A 23,246-nucleotide genomic window follows, 5' to 3' on the forward strand; every position below is an offset into this window, starting at 1 on the left:
TCTAGCTCTGATCTATTACGAAGTGAGCCACTACAAACATGGTTGAGCAAATCTCTCTGGCCTGTGGTTTAAAGGTTTTAGGATAAATGCCCAGTAAGGGAATAAGTTGGTCTGTTGGTATCTGTATAGTCAGCTTTTGCAGAAGTCTCCATATTGCTTTCCAAAGTGGTTATACCATCCTACATTCCCACCAACAGTGGATGAGTGTTCCTACTTCTCCACATCCTCACCAGCATTTATTTTCATTTGATTTTTTTTAGTTTAATTTATTAGTTTTCTTTTCAGCAAATACAGGCAGTTTGGTACCATTGTTTAGGCTCATACATGGTCTACCCCCTCCCAATGGACCCTCCTAGTTGATGTAAATAGGTCGTGCATTGTGGAGCTAGTCTACAGTTATTGGTACGATAAATGACTCTGCATATCATGACCCAACATGTGACTCTGACATTCTTTCCGCCCCCTCTTCTGCAAAATTTCCCTGAGCCATGTTGGGTTCATTTTTGGTCTGCTTCAGTGCTGAGGTGTTGGGGGCCTCTTAGGCTCTGACTCTCTGATTTGGTAGGAGTTGATTTTTCTCTGTGGTGGTCTCCTTCCCCTTTGTGCTGGTATCCGGTTCATCAGGAAAACAGCACCCTTGCTTGTTTTGCCAATTTTCTTTAGTTTCAGTCGGACCTCTTTTGAGGTATGTTGGGGCATCTCTCCTCTTAGGATCTGCATCTATCTGAAAAAGAGAAGCAGAGTCTCCAACGGAGAGTAAGTTAGCACCTGTAAAATTGAGATAACACTTACTTTTTGATAGGGAGTTTAATAGGTATAGGCCCTCTTGTAGCCCATGATTGATGGTAGCTTGAGATTAGAGAGTGGGCTTATATTTGGATATGGTTCTCACTTGTTTCCCAGCTCCAGCTATGGGTCTTGTACTCCTGAGGGGATCAGTTAGCCAAATCAAGAGCAGTTGGTTTCCCACCATGGCTGTGTGCCACGATTGCACTTGTGTGAGCATCACACCAGGTTATTTGTTGCTAATTAGGTTAGACCATGAGTTGCTTGGACAGATTTTGGTCATTTCCCCCAGTCTCTCATGTATCAGCTTCTGGCACTAGACACGCTGACTGTCTGGGGACTGACTCTCTCCTGGCTTCAAGCCATGCCATTCCAATTCACGTGTCAGCTGCCTATAGTGTCTTCAGCAATAGGGTCTTACCACTGACCTTTGGTGGGTCATCAAGTACTCTGACAGAAGTCTGTCATTGTTTTGGGAAACCTTTTAGGTTTCTCTGATCCAAAGCTCATTGTAGATGATAGATCCATGCTGGTAGTGGGGGCTAAAGGTCAGTGCCCACTAAGAAAATGAGGAAAAACTTAACTAATATACAAGAGTTAGAGAAGAGAGAGGGGGGAGTGGGAGAGGGAGGGAGGGAAGGTGTAGAAGATTTAGGTTAGTCTTGATCCTACCCTCTCCAGTGTCTTGTGGTTCAGGTGTTTCCTGTAAGGGTCTAGTGAAGGTTTAGCCATTTGGTCTGCCTTTTAGGAAGTAGAATTTTATGGTACCATTGCCTTTTGGGTCCAGATTAGTGTTTCCCACCCCTTTGATGCCCTCCCCTCCCTCCCCATTCATCCTAGTGTCTAGTCCATGAGGTGCTTGCTGGGTATGTAAGGTATCTTGGGGAGATTCTGGTTAGGTGTTGTACATGAATGAGACTATGTGTCATTTTTTTTCTGTGATTGGGTAAGTTCACTGAGAATGATCTGTTCCAGGTTCAACCATTTTTCCTCAAATTTCTTTGTGTCATTTTTTTTCTTACTGCTGTATAGAATTCCATTGTGTAGATATACCACATCTCTGTTATCCATTCTTCTAATGATGGACATCTGGGTTGATTCCAGCTGTTAGCTATTACGAATTAAGCTGCTACAAACATGGTTGAGCAAATCTCTCTGGCCTGTGGTTTGAAGGTTTTAGGGTAGATGCCCAGTAAGGGTATAACTGGATCTGTTGGTATCTCTATAGTCAACTTTTTCAGGAGTCTCCATATTGCTTTCCAAAGTGGTTGTACCATCCTACATTCCCACCAACATTGAATGAGTGTTCCTGCTTCTCCACATCCTCACCAGCATTTATTTTCATTTGATTTTTTGATGTTGGCTATCCTTATTGGGGTAAGGTGGAATCTCATAGTTGTTTTAATTTGCATTTCTCTGATGATTAGGGATGATGAACATTTTCTTATGTGTGTGTTTGCCATTTATATATCTTCCTCTGTGAACTGCCTGTTCAACTCTGTGCCCCATTTTGTGAGTGGGGTGTTTGTCTTCTTATTGTTTAGAATTTTGAGTTCTTTGTAGATTCTAGAGATTAGGCCTCTATCCGTTGGAAAACCCACAAATATTTTCTCCCATTCTGTGGGTAATCTATTGGCTTTGCTTATTTTATGCTTGTCTATAAAAAAAACTCTTCAGCTTCATGTGATCCCATTGGTTGAGTGACTGTTTAAGATCATGAGCTACTGGTGTTTTGTTCAGGAAGTCTTTTTCCATTCCTATATCATGGAAAGTACTTCCTAAATTTTCTTCCAGTAGTATTCAAGTTTCTGGTCTTATATTGAGGTCTTTGATCCATTTGGATTTAATTGTCATGCATGGTGAAATGTGTCAATGAAAGTTTCTTTCATAGTCTAGATAATGGGTTTTGGGAAGCAGACATGTGGTCATTTGGAAAAGTTTTTCAATAAGAGTTTACATTGAAATAGTATTTCTTGAACTTTGGCATACATTAGACTCATCCGCAAAGCTTTACACAGTGTATAGTGCTCAACATCATTCACAAAGTTTTCCAGTCAGTAGCTGTGTGAAACTTTTACTTTCTAGAAAGTCCATAGAAGTTTCTGATGCTTCTAGTTTAGTCACCTCATTCTTTAAATTCTCCATAAAGGAATGTTCAGATGTGCTTAGCTTTCTGAAATTTCCACTTAACTGAAGTACTCAAATCTCTAAAAATTACAGTAAAGATTCTATCTAATATTTATTCACCAATTTATTTGTTAAGTATTTTTAATAATGTTGCCATTTAACACTTATCTTTTCATATGACATTTGCAAGTTTTCAGGATTTAGATTTCAGCAATTTTTTCATTCATTCGCCTATAGTTACAACTTGTCTACAAATTAAAATAATATATATATATATTTTTTTTTCACGCAGTCAGGGATAAAACTAATGTACTTCAAAAAGGTTTGCTAGGTAAATTATTTTATCTGTATTCTCATTTAGATTTGTCTAACCTCTAGCTAGTTAGTGTTAGGTAAAATAAAATTTACTAAATAGGTACTCAATCTATTGGCAGCAAAAATTTATTTTGGATTAATTGAAACGCTCTTAAATATATCAGTAATTCCATTTCAAAGAAACTGACAGTTACCCTCATAGAGCTAGAGTTTTTCTATATCTTGGGAAAAATAATTTGAAATATGAAAAATATAAATAAATGAACAATGGAAGCCAAATCTAGACTTAGTGTTGAACTGTAAATTCTTTTGAGATCTTCCATATCTTTACCTCCAGTCAAGCTTTTCTTTCAAACATGCTTTCTTTTCCACCCCAGTTATCACTCACAATTATCATCCTCATGAGCTTCTTTCCAAAGGAATTTGTTCATTATGTTTTTCATAAACTGAATGATCTTCCATCTAAGCTTACCCTAACACTGTGAGTCAAATGTTAGCTTGACTCCCTCCTGCTGGTTAAATATACCTGATGAGCTACCTGGCTTCCTTCAGTTTAAAAAATCTAGTTCCAATTGTTTTCCAGTCTCCCACTAAACAATGGAGCCAGATATTTTTTACTTTCTGAATATTACATATAAATTCAAGTCATGTAGACTTAATTTCTCTAGTTATTTTCAAAATATTATTTTCTAGTCCTTTATACTTTGTTGATTTCCTTGCAGATGGTGATGGAGTTCTGTGCAGCAGGCTCTGTCACTGATGTGGTGAGGATGACAAGGAATCAGAGCTTAAAAGAGGATTGGATTGCATATATCTGTCGAGAAATCCTTCAGGTGAGTATTCATATAATCCTCCTCCCCTGGTCTCAAAAGAAATCTGAGAGAAATATGTACATTTATATATCACACATGTAAGAATTCTAGTATATAACCTCTGGACCAGAGAAATTAAAAACTCCAAGCTTTGGAAATAACAAATGTTCAGGTAATGTCCTTCAAAATAAATCTTTACAAACCATAGCCTGCAATGGTGTATTCAGGTTCATATAACTGTGTTCAATGGATCAAAGAAATAACCAACTGGAATAACTACTATGTTATTATTGTAGAGATTTTTTTTTTTGATATAGCATGACCATCACAGATTAAGATAGAAACATACCAGAAGTCTTCACTTTGCTGAATGGTTCCAAAGTATCTGTAAGCATAAAAAATAATCTTTTTTGACTATATACCCATATTTTTATTTTTTTAGCAGCAAACTGAATGAGAGCAAGCTTCTTGGTCTGCCAAATGAAATTGTTCTTTGTGGTTTGAGTGCTTAGGGTCACATAAGAAAGATATTTATAGACTTAAAAGCACCACCCAACATTGTTAGAATTCCATTCCTCCTATTTTGTTTTGATTTATTTGTGATTAATATAAATAGTTAAGCATGCAACTTGAAGAGTAAGTTTATTTTATTATTTATTTATTTGCATGGAGAGAGGGAAATAGAGAGAAAGAGAAAGAACAAATGAATGGGCACACCAGGGGCTTTTGGTACTGAATAGGAACTCCTGATACATGTACCATTTTGTGCATCTGGCTTTAAATGGGTACTAGGGAACTGAACACTTTAACTGATAAGTTCAGCCCTAGCCCTAGACTCCAGTTCACAATGGATTGGCTGTGTAACCATTAGTCCATTTCTTAATATTCTTCTCAGTTTCCTCATGTGTGACATGATATCACACTCCCTAAAACCTTGCTGTAAGAATATGGTAATTACTCTATCTAAATATAACACAGTTCTGACAATCCATAAGGGCCCAACAAATGTTAGCTGTGTTGTTAGTTATATTATTAAACCCCAGTTAGTGTCAGTTGTGACCTCATGGCAGCCAAATAGTGCATACTGTTTCATGGTTCATCCAGGTCATGGGGTAGTTCTAGTGGTGAATGGGCTGGAGCCAGCGTAGTAAGCCAACACAAATTGTAAATGCTTTAAAATGAATTTCCATATTCCTTCAAATTCACAAACCCTACAAGCCTCACTAGAAAATATTTTGGACTAAACAGATGGTTGGAAGAGGAATAGAGCAAAATAGTTAATACTTAAAATGTCCAAGTCTTTACTGTTATGATTAGTTAGAAATATAAATGTTATAAAGGAAATAAAAGTGACCCAATTTATACAAACATTACTTTTTTGATGCTATTTTTCTTTCATGAGTGTTCTGATTTATTTTCCTTTCCTTATAGCCAGAAGTCTTATTTCTGGGAACTTGCTGTAATCATTCCAGCCTAAAGAAAGAATTTTTGTCTAAAAGATCAAATGTGGGCTATTTTTCTTACCAATTTTTTTCTAGTAGTATTAAGAACAATACCAAAAATAAGAAAAAGCACATACATATGTGACTTTGTAACAAATATATGTATATTCAGGGTTTGGCACATCTTCATGCACACCGAGTAATTCACCGGGACATCAAAGGTCAGAATGTGCTACTGACTCACACTGCTGAAGTAAAACTGGGTAAGTTTATGCTTTCAATGTGTTAGTTGAAATAGAGAGCTAAGATGGCTGTCTTTCATCATAAGATATCAACATTCTCAACTTATATGAGCTAGAACCTTGCTGCAAGCCAAACCAGTCAAAATGTAAAATTATAGTTTGGAGAGAAGATAGTGTCAAAAGAATACAGGATATATCCAATAACTTTGAAACTATGCAAATTAAAAAAAAGACTATATGTAAGCAAGAATTTTAGAGGGAGCCACTTGTATAATTGCTTTACATTCAGTTAGAGATTATCTGTCATACCTATTTCAATAATTAAATTTAATATTTACCAAGTGACAGTTTCTATGATATGGCAGCCATTTAAAAGAAAATAAAATTCCCATCTAACGACTGTTTTCTGCCATGAGTACTAAATAACTTTTTATTTCCTCTGTTATTTAAAGAAATAAATCCATTCATAATTTAAATAAAGAATAAAAATAAAACCATATAGAATATCACCACATTTGTATTCCAGGGCATAATTCTTTTGAAAATTATCTTGCACTTACCCAGGGAATAATATTGCATCTACTAGCATTTAAAATAGGTATTGCTGGTTGCTTGGTTGGTTTTTAAATACTACCAAGTAAATTATGTCAGTGCTTTGTAAATCAGACAACTCCACTGATACCTAACAAAAATCATGGTAGGCTAGGGATGTAGCTCAGTTGGTGGAGTGCCCATTTAAGTGCAAAGCCCTAGTACTGATTTATGGCAGTGATTAACCATGTGTGCTGGTATACTTCTATAATCTCAGCTCTTGGGTGGTAGATGCAGGAGGATAAGAAGATCAATGCCATACTCAACTCAGGTAATTTGATGCCAGCTTGGGCTATGTGAGACCCTATCTCCCCCCAAAATATTTTCTGTTATTTCTCATTCTATCAACTGTTTATTTTTTTTAATTTGCATTGAAAGTATCAGGTATCAGTATGGCATTTTTAAACATAATTTTTTTTAGTTGATTAACTTATTTGTTCATTCTTTTTTATCACATCTCATAACAGTACCTTAAATTATTTCCCATTTTCTTGATAAACAAATATAAACAGAGTAAAGATTTTGATTATTGATTGAATATATTTTTATTGAATACTTGTGGAGGAAAAATGAGATAGGAAATGTTTGTTCATGAAAGTAGTTTTGAGTTAATACATTATCTCCTGGTTATAAATGCTACAAAACTTTAAACAATTTTAAGAAACTATATCAATACATGAAAGATATGTAGGCTTCAAATAAAAATATGTAAGATAGGTAGTCCACCATTAAACAAAATCCTGTGTTCATGTGTAAAATGTCATTCCCCACACTTGAGTCAAGTAAATCATCAACTCCACAATTTACAACATGGAACAGAATTTATAAATAAAAAAGCCACTTAAATCTATCTCAAATTCCATGTACTCAAGTTAATATACTTTGTCCTGGTGGAAAAAAATGGTATTATATTGGAATTGATTAAATCTTACACAGTGTTTTATAAGTCTCAGATCATAGCATATGTTAGCAAGCATATATAACAGAAGAAATACCAAAGGCAAGCATAATTGTAGGCAAAGGAAATGACCAGCAAGGAAAGAGGCAGGGAAATTATTAAGCTATATTTGTAGATAGTCAATAATCTCCATATTCCAATCTATTACATGATTAAATAAAAGTTAAATTATTGCATTATTGAGTTTTCAAGTTTAGCTTTTATTATAATTTTAAGTCTTTCCCTTTTTAATGCCTGTTTATAACTCTTCTAGTCTGATGCATACATTTTCCTTGGTTATATGCATCATATCAGTTATTGCCTTCATTGGTATTTCTTCACTCTTAAAGTTCACCATTAGTGGTATTGATAGTGTTCAGATCTTTATTTAACCTAAGGTAGTAAGAAATATCTAGATAATGAGATTTTGGAACAACCAGTGATCTTTAAAATACTGACAATATTTTGATCCTTATTATTTCTCTTATGAAAGACTGCCTTAAACCATTTTGTTTGCATTTTTTCTAAATTATTCAAGCTGTTTTTCTGTCAGTTTTGTTTACCAGCTCTATATTTCCAGAAAACAATCTAAATTAGAAAACTTGCCTCATATTTCATCCCTGTCTTATTTTTTTTCTGGAATAAATAAACCCAGTAAACTTTAAAATTTCTCTGTCAGTTTCTCAGTATACTATACCAAACATTTTCTTATAATGTATTGTAAAGGTGAATGAGAAACAGAACTTTTGTAGCCTAAACTAGGATATGAATACTACAATTAATATTTACATCTGACTCAGAAGTCCTGTATAATAATTTAAATTCTAGCAGACGACTTGGGATTTCTAATGTCATAAGTGAGGCTTCCTAATAAATTGTTAATAGAACTTACATTACTTAAATGTTGCCCCTACTACAATTCTCCCTGCAGTTTATAATCAGACCCAACAATACATATGCTAGAAGTAGAATTTATTTTTAATATTCATAGTAAACATTTAGCCAAAACTACTGTAGATTTATAACTTCACTACTGGGTCTCATGCCAACATAAATAGCAGCAAAAGCTTACTTCATAGAATTCCTGGAGTAGACTTCATAGTCAAATTGGCTGAGTTGGAATGAAAATTTGTTATCCATATTGGCTTTTGTATTAACTTTCCAAGTTAAAGCAATAATTTATTGAGATTTGTGTTCTTTAATAATTATATTGACATGCGCAGTGGATTTTGGAGTGAGTGCACAGGTAAGCAGAACCAATGGAAGGAGAAATAGCTTCATTGGGACACCATACTGGATGGCACCTGAGGTGATTAACTGTGATGAGGACCCAAGGCGCTCCTACGATTACAGAGTGAGTTTAATGGTTCTGGCAGTGGGAATAAAAAAATGGAAAGGATTTTAACTAACATTTATTTTATTGTAAAAATATTAAGCATATCTTCATTAAAAATTAACTCTAATCAGAAATATTAGATGATATGCATAAGAAAAAAATGCTAATCATGCAGACAAAATACAACATTGGCAGTTTTTCAAATTCAAGAGAGTGTCTAGTAACTTCTTTATTAAAATTTTATGTTATGTAGATGTATTTGAAAATACAATTTCCAGGGACAGAGATATTTTAAAGCACAATAAAATAGAGCCCGGTCAAGTGGCTCAGGCCTATAATCCCAGCTACTTGTGAGGCTGACACAGGGCGTCACAAATTTGAGGTCCCCCAGGGCTATAAAGAGAGTTCAAGACAAGTCTGGGCAACTTAGACCCTTTCTCACAAAAAAAGCAAAAGTTAGGAATGAGGAAATAAGTCAGTGTTAAGGTAATTGCCTCACATTCCTAAGGCCTCAAGTTCAGTCCACAGTGTTGCAAAAGAAAGAATAAATGTAAAGCCAGTAATTATCCCCAAAACAACTCCAAAAAGAAAACAATATTAATAATTTGATTACTCGTTGTAATGAAGAAATGTATTGATGGTATATAGTTCACCTCTAAAATGCACACAGCCAGTTGGACAAGCAGAATAAATAACAATTCCTGGTATTTAATCAAATTTCCACTAAAACAATAATTTGCACAATGTACATCTATGTATATATTTCAAGAAGCTAATGAAAAAGGAAAGAAAGAAAGCTGGTTATGCTATTAAACTGATAAAGCACACTTACTGGCCACAACATAAGTCATCCAAACCATTCTTTGTGATCTCCTTGTGCAGAACGTAGGATGAAATACTTGAAGATGACTAATTTAAGCCCCATTTCATTTCCAATTCTTCAAATAGTCCTTGTTTGATCTGCAAAGTATATACCGAGAGGCTGTTACTTTCAATATTACAATGGAAGCTAGGGAGACTATGAAAGCATAATATTCTTTGAGTGTTTACTGCAAACACAGTATACATTTTGCAGTCTTTCAAATACTTTCACCTGTGTTGTTTGTTTTTATTTTTATAATATCCATGCAATTGAAAGAAACATTAATCTTAAAGTATAATAACAAATAAAGCAATTAATCCATAAACCGGGGTTATAAAAATTAACTGAATTCATTTAAGTGTCAATCATTGTGCCTCTAGAATGATGCCTTTTCATACTTTAAAAATCCAAGATAGTTAACAATGGTGACGATAATTCTCAGGAGCTTCATGATTCTAGCCTCAGCTTTCTATATTCTAGGAACTGCTTAAATATATGTATATGTATATGTATATACACGTTTATATAGTTATAATTTATATGTAACATGTAAGATAAATTAGTGTACATATATATTAGCCTATAACATTTGATGAACATAACTTAATAAGATATGTACACATACATGCATATACTACCATGAAGTGAATATTGTTTAAATGAGTCTTCACTGATACATGATTTATTGATACATGCTATGGTACATATAATTAAGTGATTTAGCCAAATTCACACAGATTATGAGTCTGTATATTAGGACTTTGAATAAGTTCCTTTTTATATTTTTAAGTATAGAAATAATAGCAGCATGTCCACGATGAGCTTTCCTTGCATTGTACCTCATTCCATAAGAACCTATGGTATAGTAATATGCTGATTAGTCATAAGCTCAGATATCTTTTTTATAACACCAATTTATAATGAAGCTTCTTCAGAGAAAATTTATTAAATGACTGGCACTGATATAATTAATCCCAGTCAAAATTGTTTCAAATTTTTCATATCTCATTTTAACTGACTTTTGTCATCTTTTTATAGAGTGATGTGTGGTCTGTAGGAATCACTGCTATTGAAATGGCTGAAGGGGTTCCTCGTGAGTACAAGGGGTTGTTATAATTTAAAGGTTAGGGAAATGGTCTGTACAAATGTCTCTGGAAAATGATGAGATTACACTTGTATCATTTGGCTTTTACAGGCCACACAGTTTTCACCCCATATGTCAAACCATGACTGGTGGCCTTTTCAGTGATTACCACATGCTTTTGTCATCACTATATTTGGGCATCTAAAAAAACCTTTTTCATTTTATGATATCTTGCCTTAGGCTGACTGAGTAATGTTTTAAATTATTCTTAGTAGTATTTGGTTCTTATACTCCACAACAACCAGGATACTGGGGAGATGTGAAATATTCCTCATCATCTTCAGAGTATTTCTGTTTTTAAAAACATGGGTAGATGAATCTAGATTGAGGATCTGAATTAACTCTTAAACTTCCTCCTCCAACATCTGTTTTTTTTTACCACTTACTTTATCTCTTAATTACACATCAACTTGTTTATAATGGATGATTTCAACATTTTAATTGAGTATTCCTTACCCCTCTTTCTTCATAAAACAGCATTTTATTTCAAATTTGTTTAATTTTGATTTTTTATTAGTTATAGACATACTCAGCATGTAAACAGCACATGTTGCTACCATCCTTACCCTCATCCCTGCCCCGCCTCCAAAGAGACCCTCCTCATTGTGGGTGGTGGCCATCAGTTATAGGGAAGAGGCAATGTCTCTGTACATAATGTCCCAGGCTCAGAGAATTTCACGGAAGAGGGGATGGAGAGATTGTTAGAGCCACAGGTTGGGTCATTTCAAAATTTTAAGAGTAAGCTCTCAGGTGTGCAGAGAAATTTTATGTGGAAGGTGACAAAAGCAAAGCTAAGATTTGATCCCAAATGACCTTACTCTGGAGGAGGTGTTCTTAACAGTTTCACTATATCCTTCTGTTTTCCTAGGACTCTTCCATTCTAAAGCAGATTCTTCTCATCTTTCTAGTCTACTACATCATCCATCATCCTTCTATATATCTCACTGTTCGTAACTACTAATCTGGTTGATATATTCAGTCTATGATTAAATACTCTAAATTTACACCTATGGATACTTACAAGAAAGAAACATGTAGTTTTTCTCCACTTTTGTTGAACTTAAAAAAAATATAGCAATAACCATGCATTCAAAATGTATTTTCTTGATATTTTTATTTATATTCACCCAGTAAAGGTAAACTTTAGTATTATGCAATATTTTTGTAAAGCATGTTTATCAGGGGCCAGCAGTTAAAGATACTTTCCTGCAAAACAAAATGACCTGGGTATGATTCCCCAATACCATTATAAATCCAGATTCACAAAATGGCTTTTGAATCTGGAGCTTACATTCTCTGTCCTGCATTGCAAATAAATAAATAAACAATACATTTTTTAAAGCTTTGCCATTATTTATATTCCTTTATACTGATTTATCTCTTAGTTCCTACTCATCAGAATATTTGAATAAATACTGAAAATTGTTCTGGAATGAAATAGGCTCTCTGTAGTTCCCTTTTTTTCTTCTTTCTAAACTTATCTGTTTCCCTTTCTAGCTCTGTGCAATCTTCAGCCCTTGGAAGCCCTCTTCGTTATTTTGCAGGAATCTGCTCCCACAGTCAAATCCAGTGGATGGTAAAGATGAATCTCTTAAATACACTTATTTGACATTTACATAGCAAAGTTTACTTTAATTTGGTCATTCCTGCTTCAAAGTCCTATAATCCAATGCCTTAACTTGGAAGTCTAAATAACCAGTTTTGATCAACAGCTAGGTAGCTAACTAGAAGTAAGTGATACCCACCATTGCATGTGAGAAGTTCTTATTGTTCTGTCAGTATTGGGGTATTTTATGTTTCTGTAGTAGTGAGGTGGACCATTGTTAACCATTTATGACATTTCTCATTGCATGTTTAGACAAGTAGCCAATGATTGGGATATACAGCTTTGTTGCTTGGCACATTAAGTTAAGCATCCACAGACTTAGAGCAAAGGTGTTCTCCTATAGACTGCTATGAACCAGGCAATTTTGGAAATGAAAATGTAGGAATATTTCTTTCTGAAGCTTGTTGCACTGGAACTAATTTAATTCTTACTTTTTAGTAGTAACAACTGGTAACTCTCATTTGGCTATTGATATTCTTCTTTCAATTTAGCTTTTTATATAGAAAAAAATTCTGGCCATGTATTTTTGCAAAGGCAATTTTTACAAGATTATTTAGTTCACATTATTGACCCCCTCCTTTCAATGTTCAACCCTTTGTGTCACAACTGTTTATATTATATGAAGAAATCAAGTGTCAAAGGATAATTGCTGTGAACTGAATAATGTACACTCATAAACTACATATACCATATTTAACTTTTAACTACCATATTTTTATATGAGATTTACCTTGTACATGCTGGTGAATTCATTGAAAGTTCTATTATTTTGAGTATTAGACCCTGATCTTTGGAAGTGATCTTAATCACACCTTCCAAGGTTCAGGGTCTAATGCGGAAGAGGTGGTGGAAACAATGTAAGAGCCAATGGAAGGGTAGGACTCCTTACAACGTGCTCCCTCAAAACATAAAATGGCCTGGATATCCATGACCTCATAGTGCCTGACACTATCTACACGAGACCATCATAATAAGGAGTAAAAGATGATGACATCAAAATAAAAGAGAGACTGATTGAGATGGGGAGGGCATATGATGGAGAATGGAATTTCAAAGGCGAAAATGGGGGGAGGGAGGGTATTACCATGGGATATTTTTTGTAATCATGGAAAATGTTAATAAAAATTGAGAAAAAATAAATAAAAAAGAAAAGACAATTGTAACTTGAGGCAACTCTGTCCAAATAGTCAACCTTTAAATTGGCATTTGAGTAAAGAAGGATGAAGTGTTGCAAGCCTAAGAATACACTTTCATCCTTTGGTTTGTGTTTTTTAGGTCCCGCAAGTTCCAAAACTTCATGGAAAAGTGCATGATAAAAAATTTCTTATATCGACCTACTTCTGGAAACATGCTTCATCACCCATTTGTTCAGAATATCAAAAATGAACGGCATGTTGTGGAGTCATTAACAAAACATCTTACAGGAATCATTAAAAAAAGACAGAAAAAAGGTAGCATCTTGTTTCACTGGAATAACTATTCAGATGAAAGCCAGAATATATTTTATATTTCATTTTTTTTGTGTGCAATTGTGTGTGATATGCATGAGTGTAGATATGAATATTCATATATATGTCAGTGCTAGGTCCAGGTACATCTGCATACCTGTGGAGGCCAGAGGTCCTTGTTGGGTGTCTTAATCATTCACCAATTTATGTTTTCAAGAAAGAATTTCTCAAAAAACCTAAAGGTAATTGATTGTGCATAAGCCACCCTACAACTCCCATTTATCTTTATGTTTCCACTACCTTAGCACTGGGGTGACATGCTCTGCCATACCTGACATTTTTACATGGGTGCTGAGGGTCTGAACCATATCCCAAGCCCTCATGTATTGGTTTTAGAAAATAAATATTTAAATATTCATTGAAAGAAAAGCTCTAAGATTACCAACATTTATTTTCCAATAACATGATATATTTCAATTGATTACCTCTTCCTGGAGCACTTATCTATGAGATTATACAGTTTTGCCTGTTATACCTGTAATGTTTTTCTATTTACAAGGAATTTGGAAGCTTCACGCTCAAATAAAATTTTTAAAAGTGGCAATATTTCTTTAAACACCTAACTAAAGATATTTTCATGAACTCAAATGAAGGTGAATATGTTTATAATTAACCAGATATTGATTGCTAATTTTGAAGTCATATCTATGTGCCATGTGAAATTCATTTTATATACTAGTCACCAACTGTGAGATATAATTAAGAAACTAATTTATACATATAGAAGTAAATTTACAATCTCTTAATGCTTAAAGGGACAAATGAATTTTCACTCAATGGAGAGGAAATGCTTTAGGAAGCACAAATATCATGACTCAAATCATATTATGATTTTAACTACTGAGATTTTAGACGGAGTACAGGATAACAATGGAATAGAGCATAGGAAACCTAAAACCTAACGATCATTCTGCCATCTTTCCCTAGAATTTTAGCAATCACTTTTTCTATTTTTTTGCATGTCCAGAGAAAATTAATTTGGCTGAAATAGGTACACAGTGTTGAAAACATAGACATAGAATATTGTATACATAAGTAAAAATGTATGTTTAGGACTGAAGAGATTGCTCAGTGATTAAGAATCTTGCCTGAAAAGCCTAATAACCCAGTTTGATTTCTCCAGCACCCACATAAACCAGATTCACAAAGTGGCACATGCATCTGAATTTCATTTGCAGTGGCTAGATGTTTTGGCATGGTCATTTTCTCTCATTGTCTCTTTCTCTGCCCCTTGGTCTATCTCTCTCTCCCTCTCTCTGCTTGCAAATAAATAAGTAAAATATGTGTGTTTGAAAAGCTACCAACTTTTTGCTGCCTTCTTGCTAAGTGAATTTATTTTATATTCTGAACCTCAGAAGGTACAAAGTGACTAAGGTGAATTAAATACCTCTTTGCTGACAATTTATGCATTATTTCTCTTTCATAAGGCATACCTCTGGTGTTTGAAAGAGAAGGAGCTATTCAGGAGCAGTACATGACAAGAAGATTCAGGTGAGTTACACCAATTGCATGTGTAATTTGGTGACAGCAGTTTGATCCCACACTGTTGGCTTTGGCCTAGAACAACTAAATACTTTCTGACAAATAACATACATATTGTCTTATGAGCTATTGTGTGAACATTGGAAGATTTTTCTATATTATTATTACCCAGATTACTTAATGTATAGCAACAGAATGATCAAGGTGATTATCAAACTCCATTAAGAACTTAGTATATTAGCATTGCAAGAATATTGCAAAAATTATTTCTGGAGGAGAATGTCCATCTTTAAAATATAAGCAATTCCCCTGAATTACTTCATTTCAGAGAAAGCTCCCACTATATGGCAATTATGTGTTTGATTATTTCAGAGGACCTTCTTGCACTCCTGAACTTTTGAGAATGCCAACTAGCAGCAGATGCAGACCACTTAGAGTCGTGCATGGAGAACCCCCTCAGCCAAGGTGGCTGCCTGATCAAGATGAGCCCCAGGTCAAAGCACTTCAACAACTGCAGGGGGCAGCCATGGTGTTCATGCCGTTACAGTCCCAGGACGATACACAGAGGCCTCTACAGGGGCATGCTCAGGCACAGGCTCAACAACATGAAGCAGCTCAGGTGTTCAAGCCACTACAGCTTCAGCTTAATGATAAGGCTGTTAGGCCTCTAGACATGCAGATTAAGGCACCTCCACGACTAAGGAAGGCAGCCAGGGTGCTCATGCCACTACCTGTGCAGGATAAAGTACTTAGTCTTCTACAGGAACAGGCCCCTGTACCTAAAGGAGAGCAGATCCAGACCCAGGGCTTAGCACTAGAACAGCCTCAAGATCTGGACCATGTGCCAGAGGAATTTCAGGGGAATGATGGTGTATCTGAACAACCACAAAGGCAGCACCAGGGTGCTGAACAACTACAGAGACAGAATGAGGCTTCTGAGCAGAATCTAGAGCCGAATCAGGCACCTGAACAGCCAGAGGTACAGGAAGAAGCTGCTGATCCTGTACAAGCCGAGCCTGAGGCAGAGGAACCTGAGCCATTACAAGTGTGTGCCCAGGTATTCCTACCTCTTCTCTCCCAGAACCATTATGTTCTCTTGCCACTACACTTGGATACACAAGTCCTAATTCCAGTAGAGGGACAAAATGAAGGGTTATCTCAAGCACAAGCCTGGCCAGTAGAGGCCTCACAGGCAGTTGGCTCAGTTCAAGCACTGGTAGAGGGATTATCAAGAGATCTACTTAGAGCACCAAACTCATATAACACAAAGCCACTTGGTCCACTGCAAACCCTGATGGAAAAGCTGTCATCAAACCCATTTTACACTCAGCCAGAACAAACACGGAAGAAAAAATCAAAAGTTTTCAGTCTTAGGCAAGCACTGGCAAAAAGACTATCACCAAAGAGGTTTAGGGCAAAGTCATTATGGAGAACTGAAGAGTTTGAACTCTCAGATTTAGAAGCCGGCAGGAGACGGCGCCAACGCAGATGGGAGGACATCTTTAATCAGCATGAAGAAGAACTGAGACAAGTTGAAAATGTAAGCCTTATAAACATTTTGCTGAATGAAAGATACAGATTAATGTGATTGTTTATGATTATATTTTCCTCTATAAACCAAATGAAATACTCTGTGTTTTGTGAAAACAATACTCCTTAGTTTGTAATTCAAATGCATCATGCTGAAATTTCTAGATGATTATGAGGAAAATTGATTTAATGATTCAAGTAATCATTTAAAGTACCTCTAGAAATACATACTTAATTATGATTTTAATCTATTATTCCCTTAGTCAATAAAGAGACTATAAAAACTTAAAATTATTCATTTGAATATTTCTAATTTAAATATTCCTAATTGATAAGTCAAAACTCACTACTGATTTTAATCTTTTAACCTATATTTGTTCTTATTTGTTATTTCATGCCAAGAAATGCACAACTAGTCTATTCAGGTAAAGCACACAACTTTGTACTTCAGAATGCTTAAATCAAGATTAAAATGACAAAAAAAGATATTTCTAAAATATTTATACATAGTTGCTATTCTTATGATTTGTCTCCATAATTTTCCACTCCTTTTACATAAATAATCAATGACAGACCTATATAGACCACAAAATATATTTAAATTTAATCTTTGTACCTACTGAACTGTAGAATATAGTGTGTTGAAATTTTTTATTTAGGAAAATTCAGTAAAACTGACTATCTCAAAACCCCCTAAAGTAAGTAGATATAATTTGACTGGAGTTGTTGAATTTAATATGGTAACCCTAATCTGATAAATAAGAGTTTATGGAATTGATAAGGAAATTCATGAGGTCAAGAAAGGTTATGACAACAGTTGTTTTCTAATACTTTTCAATATTCATTTACATAAAAGGAATTATGTTGATACAGTATATATCTACTTTATAATAATTGATGTAGTAATTACAAATAACCTACCTGAATATCTAGATGAACAAGTTTTTAGATTTGTGCTCACTGAACTAATTTGCCAATTCATGATTCCTTGTCATGTATAACATGAGAAAAGGTAAATACAACAAGAGCAAATTGCCCTAAAAGGGAAAGGGATGCTTAGCTCCCAAAATATAAAGAACCAAATGGAAAAGGGGAGGAATGAGTCTACAATGGTAATATTTGAGAGAAATTAGGGTGTCTTACATACTAATGCCTATTCTCAGTGAGCTTTATTAGTCAGTTATATTTAATGGGATTTTTATTAGTACAAAAGACTTCTATTTATCCCTGAAAGAGTTCTATTATTACCAGCATAGCACACATTGTTGCATGTGGGAAGCTACTTGTGAAAAGACGGCAAAATTAGTAAGTAATTGTTATCAATCCCATGACCGTAGACAATTTATTTCCGAGTCATTCATTCAGTTGTATGTGTTCATTAATGAATGAAGACATAAAGGAAATGAAATTATTGATACTATAAAACCATAGTTATTTTTAAATTTAAATTATTTTTATTTATTTATTTGAGAAAGAGAAAGAGGAAGATATATATAGAGAGAATGGGCATGTCAGGGCCTTCAGCTACTGCAAATGAATCCCAGACACCTTGTGCATCTGGCTTACATGTGTCCTGGGAAATCAAACCTGGGGCCTTTGGCTATGCAGATAAGTACCTAAACCACTAAACCATCTCTCCAGGCCCATAGTTCTCTTGAAATACCTGAAATTTAATTAGAGTTTTGAGACATGTCTAGATGCTTCACTTTACCTGAGTGAAAAATAGACAAAATTTCCATTAACAGTTTTGAGCAGAAGAGACAGTATTCATTGACTTGAAAGATAATAATTCCTTAAATGCCAGGAGTTTAAGCATGTGCACCTCTGTATTACAGACCTTCTCCTGCTCCAAAGGCACAATTTTGGAATTATAATAGCTTACTAAATATGAACATTATTTTTAGTTATGAATTAATTAAGCTTTAGACTACAGATTCTTTTTTATTTTAAGTAGAAACTTTGTAATGTGTTGACTACATCATTTCCTCCCATTCCATTGAGTGCCCTCCTCAGTGGGGTTGATGGTGTTCACCATGGGATTGTGGGTTATGATTTGTGAGAGAAGCAATCAGTCACTGTGGGGAGAGCAATGCCTCTGGATATTCCCTCTCACTGTGTCTCTTACAATCTCTCAGCCCCGCCTCCCCCCATCACTTACACAAAATTACCTGAGCTTTTGTGGATGTGTCTTAAAGTATACTTTAGCACTGAGCTCTTTTCTGCTTTGGTACTTTTGACTGTTTTCAGTATCTATATCCATGTCCCTGGGTCAGGTTGTCAGGTTCTCCATGGAAGCAGCATTCTTGCTTATCTCATCATTTCCACTGCAGTTTCACCTGGGCCCTGGCTAATGTGCAAGGGGGGGGGGTGATTCATCTCCTGCCAAGGAGTCAGCTACCTTTTCTTGTCCTGTTGATAGATTTTGGTTGTCTTCAGTTCTTGCTGCCTTCTGACAAAGAAAAAAATAGATTATCCAATAGCGAATGAGACCAGCAATAGCTTAAAGGAGATAAGCATTGTTCATTTAGAAATATTTTGATGACTGTAGCCTCACTTTTGAACAAGACTAGTGGAAGCTTCTCAGTGGAGTCCATAACATAGGATTCTCAATTGTTTCCCAGTTCCAGCTATGGGTTCCTTTCCACTGAGTGGATCTCTTAGCTAATGAAAGCCATTGTTTATCCACCTAGGCTGGGTGCCACCATTGCACAGGTGTGTACCATCTTGTCAGTCTGGTTGCTTTGTATAGCAATGTCCACTGCTTGTTCACAATGTTGTTGGCTATTTTCACCTAGCAACTCAGGTATTGTTTTCCACTGTTCTATGGCCTAACCATCTGGTAACTGGCTTTCTTCCAGATTCAGCCATATCTCTAGATGTTCTGTGTTGGAAGCATGTGGTGTCTTTAGTAATAGGCTCTTATCTTTTACTTCAGTTGGATAATCAAGTGCTTTGACAGAAGTCTATCTTGTTTAGGGGGCCTCATAGTTCTCTCCAGTCAACAGCTCCAAACAGTAGGTTGTAAGTGATTTTAATAAGCCAGAGCCAAATGTTTTAGGGTTAGGCTTCATCCCATCCTCTCCAGGGCCCTTCTTATCAGACTATCCCCCAGTACATCTATTGACATTTATATCTTTTAGTCTACTACCCAGGAGGAAGGTTTATATGGCAGTAACTCATTTTGGCTTTACTTTGATGTATATCTCCTCCAAATCCTTCCATCTCTATTATTTGTCCCTAGAGGTGCCTGTCAGGTATGCTTGACAAGCTTGTTCCAGGTTAGGAACCACATATAATGAAGAACATGTTGTGTTTGTCTTTAATTGAGATCCCTTAGATGAGCTTCTGGAGACCAGTAGTCCTCCTGAAAATATGCAAATATTTGTGTCTGCATAGTTTTCTGTGTACAAATTTGTAGCATTTATTGGATGCTAAAATGGATCTGTAATTTAAAACTATTAGAAACTACTGGTTTAAATAATTTTAAATATTTTAAAATTATTTTTAAATGCATATTAGGATTGTGCAGTTGGTCCTATCATTAGCATTCTAAAAATAACTTAAATATTTATCCTTATATTTGTTTCTAAGGACAAAGAAGATGAGTCATCAGACAATGATGAAGTGTTTCATTCAATTCAGGCTGAAGTCCAAATCGAACCATACATTCCAAATCCTGCAGGAAATGAGGTAAATATCTGAATATGAGTTCTTATGACATCAATGAGCGCTGAAAAATAGGTTTCTCTAACTTTTTGGCCTGAGGGTCTTTTATAATCTTAAATATTGAGGATTGTAGAAAACTTTTTTCATTATATGCATTGTGTCATTCACTATTTAAATAAATTTATTGAAAGTTAAAACAAAAGGTTCAAGTACATTTTAACATTTTAAATTGCAATAAAATATCCATCTTGTAGGAAACATTTTACTTACATTTATACTGTTTTATAATTTTACACATGTTTTTAATCTGGTTCTCTTATTAACGTCAGTATTCAGTCTGTGGTTAAAAATTGTTTTGGCTGATGTCTGTGCCTAAAAGCTGGCTTCTTACAAATAGGAGATAGCTAGAAAGGGAGATTATCTCTATTTTTCAGATATTTATGCAATTCTTTTTAATATACCAAAACTAGTCAAATAGAATCTAAAATAATATTAATGAAACTCAGTATAGTTAAAATACATTGGTCCATTAGTGTATCTTGTTCCATAGGTATTTTTTCTTATATATGAATTTTAACTTTCTCATTCATCAGTTTGAAAATATTGGTTTATTGCATTTATATATGTCTCCAAATGTTTAATTGTACAATCTAAAAGCAACATTTGTTAATATCACTACAAGTTTCATTATAAATACAATTGAATATTCATAAGCTGTCAAGTGCTCAGTGGACAATATATATTTAATACTCTTAATTTTCCCTTGAGATAGCATATTTTACAATTGACAGAAAAGAGAATCATGTTGACTTTCTTTTAATAAATTGACAGACTTACTTCATTCAAAATAAAATCACTACCACATTCCCATTGTACAAATAATAGCGATTTATTCGTAGTTTTGGTGTTATTCATGTGGTTTGGTATGCTCACACGTATGCATCTGTGTCCTGGTGTGTGACCTTTCCACACAGCGTCACCAGCTGTGAATAACATTAAAATACATGAACCTGTGGAAGACATTTTATATTCAAACCACCACAATACCCTTGGTATTAATGGTACTCTTAATTGAATAATTGAGTATTGCCTTATAAATGCTAATAATTTACAACATAAACACAAGCTAGATTGTTTAACTTAATGAGAACAGGTTATGATGTCTCTGCCTTAGTAAATAGCTTTGCCTATACTATCTGATAATATAGATTGCTTTAGAGGTTGCTCTGTAAGCGGGAAACATGAGTTTGTTTGGTTTAGAATAATTTATGTGTCTGAATATATGCTGATCTTACTAATTACTTTGCTTTCTTTTTTCAGACCAAACAATGTCAGTTCATATTATACTTCTGTATTATTTTTTAAAATTATCTCTTTTAGTTATTTTGGCTTATGATTTAGTAGTTTCAATAAACTTTTTGAGTCTAATGTATTGCTATTATATATCTGTTGACTGAGCTACTGGGGAAGGTAAGGCTGCAGGTTCATTTGTGCCCCAGAGTTTTATGACAGCCTGATGAGCAGTGAGATTTTTATGTAAACTAAGATAAAATAATGTAACTGAATAAAATAAGAAAATGTAGACAAAATCAGTATGCCGTTGAACACCTGAAAGTAGAAAATACCATTCAGGTAGATGCTCATCATGAATCTTGCCAAGCATCTTGGCATATGTAGAACCACTCATCAGCCAAACATAAAATCTTGACAGGGATTTTCATTTCTCACCAATCTTTCTATTGGCATACAAGTATAGCCTTGATATATCACTTCATATAGAAAAACTAGTATATTAAAACTAAGTACAGTTTCTATAAACTAAAGTGATTTGTCTAATATAAAATGAAAGATTGTTTTAAACTGAAACATTGAAATGTTCTTTTGAAGAATTTAGTATGATACTCTTATTACATGTCAAAATGATGTATTTTTGTGTAGCTAAAAATTACTATGAGTAGAATCCTAGGGATATAAAACTAAATGAGATAAGGTAATACTCCATGGCTTTATCTACCCATGTTGACAGAAAGTAAATTTACCACTTTGATGGAAGTTACTTCTTATATGTGACCTTTCTTGTACATTAATTTTACCATATGTAAAATGGGTATAATTAGGAAATCCAACTGAATTTAAATAAAGGCTAACAGTGTTTATGTAACTGACTATGAAAATTATAAAACAAAATGGTTTGATTTTTTAGATTTTAATTTTTATACATGGATTACAACTTTTGAAAATGTAGAATTAGCTTAAAACAATAAGAAACAGTAAGAATTTCAACTTAAATTTTCATTGAAAAGTACATTAGCTTCATAAAAATCATGTTTTCTAAGTTAGATTTTTAGTAAAATACATATGAAGAAAGGTGTTTCCAATAAATTAATAATCCAAGATAATGTATCTTGATAAACTCTGTGAAAATAATGCATTGTGTCTCTAAGGTCCAAGAGCGGTCTGTTTCTATGCCTTGCAATCAGGATCGTCCACACCACGTGAGGTTTTCTTCAAGGTATGTGTCGCTGATTTCTGTGTTAAGATTACTTATGGTTAATTATCTTGTGGAAATAAAATTTTATTTCTTTGACATTATTTACTATGTGAAGTCAAAACTAAAATGTAAGCAACATCATAGCCATTTGGCAAGATTGGCCTAATGCAATGATCTAATAATAAGATATTTCATATTTGAACATAATTTAGTTCACATCTCTAGTGTGGTAATTAGCTAGCAATATCTAGAATATGGAAACATAAATGATCACATTGATTTATAACATTCAGTTAGAAGTGGAAATAAATAAATTTCATGTGAATTTACCTGTATTCACTACATGTTCAAGCACACAAATTATCCATA

At 34.4% G+C, this 23,246-nt stretch overlaps 1 protein-coding gene across 3 annotated transcripts in view; it reads left to right on the forward strand.

The window, feature by feature from the left end:
* Nrk (Nik related kinase) overlaps window positions 1-23,246 on the forward strand; it is a 124,364-nt gene that overhangs the window by 64,105 nt on the left and 37,013 nt on the right. For all 3 annotated transcript variants that reach the window (XM_045140050.1, XM_045140048.1, XM_045140049.1), the window contains exons 6-15: window positions 3,951-4,061; window positions 5,655-5,745; window positions 8,476-8,606; window positions 10,489-10,543; window positions 12,092-12,170; window positions 13,476-13,651; window positions 15,136-15,199; window positions 15,563-16,730; window positions 20,312-20,410; window positions 22,831-22,898. In XM_045140050.1, the coding sequence (XP_044995985.1) occupies window positions 3,951-4,061; window positions 5,655-5,745; window positions 8,476-8,606; window positions 10,489-10,543; window positions 12,092-12,170; window positions 13,476-13,651; window positions 15,136-15,199; window positions 15,563-16,730; window positions 20,312-20,410; window positions 22,831-22,898 (2,042 nt within the window). The remainder of the gene's footprint in view (window positions 1-3,950; window positions 4,062-5,654; window positions 5,746-8,475; window positions 8,607-10,488; window positions 10,544-12,091; window positions 12,171-13,475; window positions 13,652-15,135; window positions 15,200-15,562; window positions 16,731-20,311; window positions 20,411-22,830; window positions 22,899-23,246) is intronic.

This window comes from Jaculus jaculus, chromosome X (genome assembly GCF_020740685.1).
Source record: "Jaculus jaculus isolate mJacJac1 chromosome X, mJacJac1.mat.Y.cur, whole genome shotgun sequence".
NCBI classification, from domain to species: domain Eukaryota; kingdom Metazoa; phylum Chordata; class Mammalia; order Rodentia; family Dipodidae; genus Jaculus; species Jaculus jaculus.